A 12,260-nucleotide genomic window follows, 5' to 3' on the forward strand; every position below is an offset into this window, starting at 1 on the left:
GAGGGTCAGGATTTGGAGCAAAGCCATGGGACACAGGGGGAAAAATAGCTACAGAAAACTCTCTTCATTAATTTCTCTTGCTGTGGCAATATGCCCAAAGCCTGTATACTCTATAAAAAGTAGGTTCGGTTTGGTTCGGTTCAGTTCGGTTTGGTTTGGTTTGGTTTAGTTATGGGGTTCAAGAAGAACAAGGTGGCAGCACCTGCTCCTGAGCTGAACTAGCAGAGCATTCTTGAGTGACGGGTTCTGAAAAGAAAATGGTCAGGAGATGAGGAGCTGAAAACAAAAGATAAATAGGAAAGTTGGGGTTGGGGTGGGGGTCTTGCACAAGTTATGTCTTATACCAAGCAAGCTCACTAAGAAGTACATCTTATTTACAGTTTTCCTGAAATGTCAGCAGAAACTATCACACAATGGGAAGAAGTCAGCAGGAAGCTAATCAAACAATGTTACACAAGGGGAACACAGGGTATTGAAAGGACAGTACAGACAGAGCATACACTGGCCGTGGGATGGATAACCATAGCAGGTGGGAAGAGAAGGGGTTCTCAGGATCTGAAGCCACAGTTCAGCCAAGGCTCTGGCCCCAGGCCATTACTGGCCCTGTCAAGCACATTCCTGGTTTCAGTGAAGAAGCTATGTTCCTTCTGCAAATATCAGGACCTCAGGAAAAGCAAAGGAGCAGCCTGCCTTCAACAGCTGTCTTCTGGAGAAAGCTTCACGCAGCTTGCATCACAATGACAGGAGTGTGTGTGAGTGTGTGTGTGAGTGTGTATGTGAGTGTGTGTGTGAGTGTGTGTGTGTGTGTGTGTGTGTACATAACAAAAGGCATTTGGAGAAGTGCTAGACTCCACAACAATCTGTTCTGGTGGGAGAGACCTGGCTCATCCCTAAGAAAGGACATTAATCTGTTCATGAGGGTAGAGCCCCACCTCTTAAAGTTTCCACCACATTACCAGCAACAAACCTGGAACCAAGATTCAAATTAAGAACTTTGAGGGTCAAACTATAACCAACTATTGCACAGATTTTTAGTAAATTACATTTTTATTTTTATTTTAAGTTTTGAGAGCAATTCTGAGGTTAGGAATGGGCACATTAAAACTTACTTCACTAATAAAATCATTTATTTTTACATAACTCAATTCCAAGTTATGTTCAATAACAGCCCAAACAGGAGAAGAGAATGACGGAAGTATAATCGAGGAAAGGGAGAAAAGATCAAGAGTCAGAAGGGAGGAAGACAAAGGCAGGCCCATGGAAGAAGCATCCCAAGAAGCAAAGGGGAAGAGGGAAAAGACATACCATTGCTGTCACTGACAGACACCAGCTCATTGAATCATTAGTACTAAACACATACAACCATCTGAAAACTCTTCATGTAAAATAGACAAACCTTTGGAACAACTTGTGCCTTGGCTTACTAAACTCTATCTTCAGTACTAAAGACACAAATTGGAGGCTGCCAAACAGCCCTCTCTTGGCCTAGAGAGTTAAAACTAAAACACTTAGAATGCAGTATTTCCAAGGTTGTCACACCTTTATCATGACTCAAAGGCAAGGAGTATGTATCACCTGTCTATCAATTGTGCATCAGTGATCTATCTGTCTTTGTATCTATCTCTGCCAACTTTGAATGATAGAGTTAACTGTCATTCCAATCTTATGATCATTTTATTCAAAGTCAGAATGATTTTTAGACAGCAATGTAACAAGAAGTGAAGCTCCTGGATTAGATGGGCACAGCCTGACTGAATGCTGAGGAGTGCATCAGAACACATAGATTTGGGTGGCTTTGCAATGTGGCATTTCACTCAAGCTGCACATAAACCCTGTTCTTAGAACTGCAGTAGCCTGCCTGATTTGTGTTCTCTTTCATTCTGAGAATAAAGTAAATGAACAGCAGGGAGCATGAAGCAGGGAGTCATGTTCTTTCCAAGAGAAAGCAAAGGTTGTTACCAAAGAGCCAGGCTGCTTCCAGGTGAGGTCTCAGATAAACAGACATGGCTCCAGAGCTCAAAAAGGAGGGTGGTTAGGACAGTGTTAGGTTTGAGGTATTGTAGGATATGGAATGACTCAGGCCGGGAAAGGGAAAAGCCTGGGGCTGCTTCCCAAGCAATGTCAGCCTCTCAAGACCAGCAGACAAAATGGAAAGACAAAGGGAACAGAAAGCACATCTGAAACAGAGAAGTAACAATCCAGTGAGTGGTATTTCTTAAGATGATAGAGGCCCAGGAAAGGAGCTGGTAGACAGATGGATAGAAAAATGGAATGCAGAGAAAAATGATATAAACAACAACAGTTGTTTTTGAGAAAGCAAGAGTTAGCTTTGAGGTAGATTAAGGTGGGGAGACAAACTGTTTAACCTGTTAAAAGTAAGGCTCAATTTCTTCTCTGCAAAATGAGATCAATCATGGTTAGGTAAGCTCAGGAGTCTTATATTTATCTTAATACGTTAAGGAATAATGTAAACCCCTTAACTTTCCTCTGGCCATTTTCACCATTCAGAATAAAGTTTTTATAAGAGATATGTGTCATTCATTACTTTTTGTGAAACACAGAGAGAATATAGAAAGAATCTTTATAGTTTAGTATCTAATGTGGAAAAACTGTATTGTTCTATGTCATTTATGTATTCCTTACTGGAATGTTTAACCCAAATGCAATCATAATGGAAGAAAAATAAACTTCAAATGAGGAATACTGCTTTCCTTTTTTGAGGTACTGTGATCTTCAGGATATACCAGTGTCATGATAAGGCAAAGAAAACATGGTGAAACATTCCATACTAAAGAAAACTAAATTGAGGGAGCTACTGAGTATGAAACCTTATCCTAGATTCAACCTAGAGTGGACATCATTTGACAAAAGTAGAAAACTCATCATAGGTGAGTATAATGTGTTGTATTGATGTGAAGTTGGCCAAAGGTGATGGCTTTACTGTGATTATGGAAGAAAATATCCCTACTGTAGTAAGTATGCATTGATGTACTTTAGGGTAAGGGGCCATACAACCCACAGAATCTATGGATGGGGTGCACATGGGTTTAAGCAGAAGTTTCTTTCATACCAGCAACTCCCAAATACCCAGCAGCTATTTCCCAAATTACCACACAAAGGCTTATATTAATTATAAATGCTCAGACAGTAGCTCAGGCTTATTACTAACTAGCTCTTACACTTAAATTAACCCATAATTCTTATCTATGTTTAGCCAATGTGGCTTGGTACCTTTTCTCAGTATGACATTCTCATCTTGCTTCGCCTGCATATGCTGGTGACTCAAACTCTGCTCTTCTTCTTCCTGTCATCTTTAATTTGATCACCCTGCCTATACTTCCTGCCTGACTACTGGCCAATCAGCATTTTATTAAACCAATTCAAGTGACAAATCTTTACAGTGTACAAGAGGATTATTCCCCAGAAGAAGAAAATCTACTTTAGCACTGCAAACAACCAAGCTGATGTTATTTTCATAAAGAACTTATACTCTAAGCACTCCATGGTGGGTGTGAATTTATGACTGATCTATTGTAATTTATAAGAAATGAACCTGGGCTATTGACAGCAGAGCTAGAAAAAGAAATTAACACTAGGGAGCTTAAGTTTAAAACGGTCTTGAACTTCTGATTAGATCTGTATTTGTCTTGTAATAGTTTACTACTAAATGAAGAAATGTGCAATATATTCATGCATACACATCTATGCATATATACATACATGCATGCATACATACATATGAATGTAACAATGAAAAGAGCTATCAACTTGAGAGTCCGGAGTCATGGGAAGGGCTCAAAGGATGGTAGCTGGGAGGGGATGGAGGGAGGAAAGAAAGTGATTTAATTCTATTTCAATTAAAAACACATTTTTTTGAAAAAAAAATAATCAATCAATAGGAAAAACTGAAAAAGAGAAACCCACTCATGACTAAAAGAGTCAAGGTTGGCATGAACTTCTCTCCAGCATAGAGCCTCTTAACTGTAAGTCATGTATGCAGAAATCAAGGCAAGTCAAAGTGTCCTTTTTGTGCTTCCAGCCTGTCCTCCTCAATTCCCAGTGTGTCACAGGGTAGAACTGCTCATAAAGATTACAGGGAAATTTGGAAGCAATTAATTTTCTATTCCTTTCCGTTGGCAACAGGTAACTTTATGATGTTCTGTGCTCCAGTTATAAGTTGAGACTTTATCTAAAAAATTGAGAACCGGAAGTGTTTCAAATTTTGAATTATGGTGCAGGAATTCAGAATACTTGTTTAGATACATTTATACATTCTTAAATATGAGATTCAAGTCAAACATAAATTTATTCATTTTGTATATACCTTGCAACAGGCTCTAAAAGTCACCTTACCTAGTATTTTCAGTGCAACTTCACTTTGACTGTGATCCATCGCATGAGGCCAGGTAGGAAGCTTTCTACCTGGCTGTGTCAAGTAAGCACACCAAAAGTTTGGGATTTTGGAGATTTAGGATTTTTTACTTTTTGGATTAAGAATGTCCAACACACTTCCAAGCATTAGAAAACAGACGAGTAACAACTTCCCTGGTCAGATCAAAGATGTCTTTGGTCTGCAGAAGCCTGGCCATAAATTATTGTCTTTCCCAGAAGTTCTGCGCTTGAGTACTTTCTGAAGGGAGCTAGCATGTGGAAAGAGCACAGCACAGCAACAGCTCAGGCATTACCTTAAAAGTATACAGTACAGGAGTAGTGTGGAGAAGGAGCAAGGACGACCCCTGGAAGGACTGTTAAACCCCGGCACCGCTGCATTCCCAAGTTCAGCACCGTCTTCCACCGCTGCCACGCCCCAAAGAAAGGCCGAAGGGGACACTAAAGGAGATAAAGCCAAGGTGAAGGATGAGCCACAGAGAAGATCTGCAAGGTTGTCTGCTAAACCTGCTCTTCCAAAGCCAGAGCCCAAGCCTAAAAAGGCCCCTGCAAAGAAGGGGGAGGAGGTACCCAAGCGGAAGAAGGGAAAAGTTGATGCTGGTTAAGGATGCGAATAATCTTGCAGAAAATGGAGACGCCAAAACAGGCCAAAACAGACCAGGCACAGCAAGCTGACGGTGCTGGAGATGCCAAGTGAAATGTGTGCATTTTTGATAACTGTGTACTTCTGGTGACTGCACAGTTTGAAATACTATTTTTATCAAGTTTTATAAAAATGCAGAATTTTGTTTTACTTTTTTTTTTTAAAGCTATGTTGTTAGCACATGGAACACTTCATTGTTTTAGTGGGGAAGGAACATGTGTCACTAACAAAATGTCTTCCAAGCTGGATTGATGATGGTTGATGTTGGAAAACATCTTTCACTGATAATTTTGAAAGACTCCTCTTGGCTCTCAGGAGAGACACCCTGATGCTGACATATGTGGCCACCATGGCACAAAATGCCTTGTGTGGGGAAACTCTAAATTCATTTCTGTGTCTTCCTTCCCTGTACCATCAACATAGACTTAACTTCCTTCAAACCAGACACCTGTTGGAATGTGACCCCTAGAATTGGTTTTGTGGGTCTCTTGGGCAATCTGGACTTTGCAGTGGTATCATTGAGTGTCCTCAAAAGAGCAGTGGTTACTTTTATAAAAGATTGTGGACCTTCAGATTGATAATTCTGCCATGTTCATTTCGTTTCCTGAAAGTCAGGGTCGGCTTGGGAAAAGTTGTTAAAAAACATCCTCAGTGTGAACTGTCAGCCCTTGCTCTAAGCTCTCTCCCTTTTCAAAGTGTCGAATGAAGACTCACCGGGTTTTATAGTGGCTTTCTGATTTTGGTAGTCTATACAAGAAGGGAGTTTGGAAGCTCTTGTATACTGTTAATGGTTGTCTTCCCATGTCTTGCCTGAAAAACCATGATTGTTTATGGAAAGTATCTTTAATAAAGTTGATACAGTTTGGCTTGGGGAAAAAATATAGAGAGTGCAATTTATTCAAGAGGCTGCTTGCAGCAAATAGTCATTCCAGGGCTCAGGAATGAGGCAGGAGGATTGGAGCTCGGGGCTAGACTATGTGGAACCATCTCAAGCAAAAGGGTGATGCAGGCTGTAATTCCGCAGATGTTACAGATGAAGAGAGAAGAGCATCTCCTAGACTGTGCAGTACAGATGCTGAGATTAAAAGGGCACAGTTGTGGTGGTATTTTACTTGTACTGAAATGTGATTTTAATTGTATGTTAATAAATAAAGTTGCCTGGGGGTCAGAGCTATTAGAGCCATAGCAAGTGCGTGGCAGCGGTTGGCGCACGTCTTTAAGGACCTGGAGGGCGGTACATACAGGCAGTGATGAGGCAGTCATGTGTTTGGGTTTACAACCAATGAGAAGGCAGAACAGCTAGACTATATAAAGACATACACACAGGAAGTAGGTCCCTTTTGGAGAGCTCTCTTGGCTGAAGCAGGAAGGGTAAGGCTCTTAGTTCTGACCTCTTGGCTTTCTTCTCTGAATCGGCTCTGTGTTTCTTATTTAATAAGACGGTTGGTTACATCTACACACAGTCTTTGTTCTTTGATCACAGATTCATCCCAAGTATGTCAGTCACATATATGAGCTTGTCATCTTTTGTTCCTGTCCTTTCACTTTCTCCAGTTGTTTGTTTGTTTTGTTTTTTTTCCTTTCTTCTCTTTTCCATTCCTGAATTTTCTGTAATTGATGTTTTCCAATGCACAGTAATGGAATTATCATAAACTCCTTTGTGTGGTGATCTCTGACCATTCATAGCTGAGTAAGACTTTTAGCAATTAGCAATGTATATATTGGCTAGAAGAAAAAAAAAACTTGAAGGTCCCAGTGCCCATAAAAACAAGTAGGATTTCTGTTTGATTCATTGGGGGAAGGGTGAGAAGTGACTGCTGGGAACTACATTTATAAATATTTGGGGACATTCAAAGAGGACTGGTAAGAAGTGATTGCTGGAGTTCAGTGTTTGGTTTTGTGTGTTTGTTTGTTTTCCCAACCAGTTTTACTCTTTTCCATCATAGCTGCTTTTTAAAATTCATTTCTCATGAGTGGGAGAAAGTAAAGTTTCTTCAATAAAAGTATTTTTTTAAAGAAAAGTACCAATTCTGTAAACCTTCTATTGTTCCCAAAGAAGAAGAAAAACCAGGTGCAACCCATCTATGATTCGTGCCAGGCCTGTCAAGGGAACTTTCCAAGCCATGAGACCTTCTTAGTCTTGGAAAAAATTTGTCATTGCTCCTGAAGCAAGCCAGCTGCCACACAGACTGACAAAACACATTTCTCCATATGAGGTCTCTCCTGAGAGGCTTCATGTTTTCAAGTTAGGAATGTCCACATCTGGACCATACACATGCACTTTGAGACACAGTGGACAATGCCAGAGTGTAGGAAATCAATGGAAAGATCTTGCTTTCTGAGAGAGTACTAGCCAAGTGGAGCTGATGATAAAATCATGGAAGTCATTTCTGTACAATTTTTAATTTATGAAAATCAAAGAGTGAAATGACAGTGAGCAGACATCTCTTCCTTCAAGGATGAGGCAGTAAGCAGGTGCAACATCTGCAGGGAAACTGCGGTGACATTCAGAGGAACAGCACACCAGGTGTCACCAGGAATAAGAGCAAACTTGTTTCATGGACTCTGGTCTTTATTGTGAAGAAGGAGTAAGCTACCTTTGGAAATGAGCTACATCATTCTTGCTTGAAAGCAAGAAAGGAAAGCAGCTGCTAGTCCATCTGGTTTCTTTCATTACTGTCCCCTTTAAACACAGAATGACTCTCCAAGCTGACAAGGATTAACACTTTTAAACAAGGACACTGGTTTCAAAAGCAAACAACACATATGAAGGTAACACTTTTTTAAGTTGAAGCAAGAGCATGTGGCAGTTTCCCCCACTAAATAAAGCAGGGTCCTTGGTCGACTTAAACCAGCACACTGAAAGCTAGTCCCACCACATTTCCCGATCTCAGATCTTGTGCTGGCTTTGCGGTTCCATTAACTCAGGCCTTTTCAGAATTTAGTCACTTCATGGAGGACAGCTTCTAGGATTTCCTTATGGCTGTTTAATCCAGTTAAAACTCAAAGACATTCATAGCCTCTGATGAAGTCTAGCTAGCCTGTCCCAAGCCACCAGGCCCATGTGACTTGACTTCCTATACCATTACTGCCTCTCACTTTTGACAGATGTCTTCCTGTTTGCCTTTGTAGGTTTTACAGCAGCAGCCTCCCTTGTGTCCTTGGCATGGGCCCTAGCCTCCTACCAGAAGGCTCTTCGGGACTCCCGAGATGACAAAAAGCCCATCAGCTACATGGCCGTCATCATCCAGTTCTGTTGGCACTTCTTCACCATCGCTGCCAGAGTCATCACATTTGCCCTCTTTGCTTCAGTTTTCCAGCTGTATTTTGGGATATTCATTGTCCTCCACTGGTGCATCATGACCTTCTGGATTGTCCACTGTGAGACAGAATTCTGTATCACCAAATGGGAAGAGATTGTGTTCGACATGGTGGTGGGAATCATCTACATCTTCAGTTGGTTCAATGTCAAGGAAGGCAGGACACGCTGCAGGCTGTTCATTTACTATTTTGTAATCCTTTTGGAAAACACAGCTTTGAGTGCACTCTGGTACCTCTACAAAGCTCCCCAGATTGCGGATGCATTTGCCATCCCAGCACTGTGCGTGGTTTTCAGCAGCTTTTTAACAGGCGTTGTTTTTATGCTGATGTACTATGCCTTCTTCCATCCCAATGGGCCCAGATTTGGGCAGTCACCAAGTTGTGCTTGTGATGACCCTGCTACTGCCTTCTCTCTGCCTCCAGAAGTGGCCACAAGTACACTACGGTCCATCTCCAACAACCGCAGTGTTGCCAGTGACCGTGATCAGAAATTTGCAGAGAGGGATGGTTGTGTCCCTGTCTTTCAGGTGAGACCAACTGCACCACCCACCCCATCATCTCGACCACCACGGATTGAAGAATCGGTCATTAAAATTGACCTGTTCAGGAATAGGTATCCAGCGTGGGAGAGACACGTGTTGGACCGAAGCCTGAGAAAGGCCATATTAGCCTTTGAATGTTCCCCATCTCCTCCAAGGCTGCAGTACAAAGACGATGCCCTTATTCAGGAGAGGCTGGAGTACGAAACCACTTTATAAAACAGAAGAAGCCACAATGTCCACATGAAGAGATGACAGCAGGGCTGTGGCAATAATGACACTTAATCTAAGAGTAGGGCAATGAGCTATATGTCCTTAGTCCAAACATTGTCATGGTATGGTTTGATCTTCCATTAGCTGACTGCCTGCTGCTGGTGTCCATTCAAGCCAGCAGTGCTGAGAGTCTCTTACTCCACCTAACGGGGCAATGCCAGCTTGGTATGACTGTTGTTACCAAACTCCTCCAGCACAGGCTTGGAGCACATTCACCGGAGGGTACCATTATTATAAAAAAAATTGTTGCCTCTAATCATTAAGGTATTTTGATGGAGTTTACTGATTTTTGCATAAATACGTTCATATACACACACACATACACACACACACCACCACCACCACCATCACCACCAACAACAACAACACCCCTCTATCTAAAGAGTTGAGGTGGGGCTGGAAAGACAACCCAGTAGTTAAGAGCACTGACTGCTCTTCCAAAGGACCCAGGTTTGATTCTCAGCACCCACTTGGTAGCTCACAACTACCTGCAACTCCAGTACCAGGAGATCCAATGCCCATTTTTGGCCTCCTCAGGCACTGCACACACATGGTGCACAGACATATATGCAGGCAAAATAACATACACATAAAACAAAAATGAATCTCAAAAAAGAGCTTAGGTGATTTCCTTGATGCAAAACTCAAAACAGACTCCAGAAAGAAATCAATAGTGCTTAGAAAGATTTCATAAACCATTTTCTCATTTGGAAACCAGTAGTATATGTGGTGAAGCCTGTGCAGTGGACAGCAAACTCAAGTGTTTACATGTGTACTAGCATTGACTGAATGATTCTTTTTCTATACATTTCAGGATTTGTTTTTTACTTTAGGTTTTGCAGTTGAGAACATCCTTTATGACAGAAATCCTATGCAGAACATGTATGGCTTTGGATGAGACCAAGGAGCTCAATATCCGTGATGTAAATTAAATGATAATCATAATTCAGTATTCAATTGCAAAAATACAATTTATATGCAAAGAGCAGTTGGGGGAGGGACAAAATGAGAGTCAGATTCTAAGGTGTGTGTGGTTCATATTGGAATGCACCCACAGAGCCACAGGAGAGGGAGGGGCTGTTTCCAGGTGCAGAATGAGCATAGTGAGCAGGTGTGATTTTGGAAACCATATGCCACATCTTTCTAGTGCCAAACTTTGTCCAATCACAGAACTGATATGGAATCCCCGAAAACAGAGAATAAGTGGTATCCCAAAGCAGACAAGAGAAGAATGATCAGGTTGTCCGCTGTGTACAGACTTACCTTCTCCCATCCAAGGTCAAAGTGATGTGTCTCCTAGAGACTTTGGGACTCCTTTTAACAAGAGGGAGCATACAGATGCAATGTGTATGCTCTAAGGAAACTGCCTGGACTGCTTGAGGGCTTACCACTCCATCAGCTAAGATTTGTATTCAAATCATCTGTAAAGTCGCGCTCTTTCAACAAGCTTCTGAGTTTTAAATACCTCCGTACAGCAAGTAAACATTCCCGCTTTCTGTTCTCAGTGTCCTTGGTCATGGTGCTTTTTGTTGCATTAAAAGTGCCGGTCAAACTTTGATAGTATTTTTTTATAGTTGGTGCAGAGTGGAATAACTCATGGATTATTTCAATATTTTTGTAATAAAAATATAGGGTGTACATATAGGCATTGTTGCTTTTTTTTATAGACTTGGAATTGTTTAAAATACATTAAATGTCATATTCACTTGGGATATCAGAATCCAGTCTACAAATCCATCAGCCTGCCTCAACAGATTGAAAACACTTGTCCCTGGTGAGATTACCTTACTTTTTGCCATTTGGCGGCCCAGCAACCTGACCAGGGTGCTATCAGAGAGCATCAAGTAAAGAGGGAAGTGGCCTAACTAGAAAGGGCTTGTGAAGACTGATCAATGTCTCCCAGGAAATCCAAGATGTAAGTGATTTCTTTCATCTATCCATTAGAACAACCTGACCACAGTGGAAGATGTCTTAAACTTCCTTCCCTGGTTTTATACTAACCCAGCTGATATATTAAAGATCAGTCAAGTCACAAAAAAAAGAGAAGGAAGAAAGTCAGTTTCATTTAAATATTCACTCAAAATAGTCAAGTTCTAGAGCCACCACCCATAATGGATGCGTCATCCAAAGACTGTGGTCCCCAAAGTGACATCCACAGGAAGGGACAGAGGGCTCAACCTAGGACTTCTTTTGGTACAAAGCCCCAAAGCAATTTTTTAAGACAGACAATTTTTATCAGACATATTTCCTAATACTCAATGATTTGATCCTTCAAGCAAGATTTCCACTACAATACACTAATCTTCTGTTGGAATGAAGAAATACTACCTTGCTACCAGTAAAGCTTCAGAATATTCGGCTTCTCAGCAAATGGTGAACGCATCCCCTTCCAGTTTAGAAGGAAATCACAACAATTTGGGCAGATACTTTGCTGGTGTGCAGAACCATGAGCTATTAACTTCATTAGTTCTAAGACAACTTTTAACTGATGAGCTTTGGAGATTGACTTTCCCAGGTGGTCTGCAGCTCTGATTCTGAGTGAATAACAATGAACGTCATAATAGTGTCCAATCAAACAAGCCAACAGGAGCATCCACTCTTTGATCACGTAAGTTCTAAGTTACTTCTCAACTTGATCTCACATGTAACATGCTAAGCGTTAAAACAGCTGAGATATAAATAGAAGATAATGTTCTGTAGTTTGTCTTGATGGTAACATAGGTACTCATACAGATGTAAAAAGCTTGAATTTCCAGTCATTTCCCAAATACTGTAAATATTCTTGGATCTGACTTATGCGAAGATCATGATGTTTCAGTGAATGATGAATTCTTATTAAGGAAACGAGTTACCTACCATGTTACAGTTGTGACTCTCAAATGTAAGAAAAGCAAGTAGCAATCATAAAATCACCCCTTGTTGTTCTGATTCAGAATGCACACACTGGCAGCAGACTGCTGTAGAACATAAACACAGACTCCAGAGTTAAGGGGCAGGTTCAACGAGGCATCATCAATGCACAAATGAACAATTTTAATTCTTCCTAAAAGTTTATTTTCATCTGACATGAAGCTCTGCACAGAGGAGCTGGAAAA

General features: G+C 41.1%; 1 protein-coding gene across 1 annotated transcript in view; it reads left to right on the forward strand.

Moving 5' to 3' along the window:
- The window catches only part of Xkr4 (XK related 4), a 414,832-nt gene extending 403,065 nt beyond the window's left edge, over positions 1-11,767 (forward strand). The window contains exon 3 of the mRNA XM_059253815.1: positions 8,165-11,767. Coding sequence (XP_059109798.1) covers positions 8,165-9,111 — 947 coding nt within the window. The 3' untranslated portion in view covers positions 9,112-11,767. The remainder of the gene's footprint in view (positions 1-8,164) is intronic.
- Positions 11,768-12,260: the final 493 nt, after the last annotated feature.

This window comes from Peromyscus eremicus, chromosome 2 (assembly GCF_949786415.1).
Source record: "Peromyscus eremicus chromosome 2, PerEre_H2_v1, whole genome shotgun sequence".
In the NCBI taxonomy this organism is placed as follows: Eukaryota; Metazoa; Chordata; class Mammalia; order Rodentia; family Cricetidae; genus Peromyscus; species Peromyscus eremicus.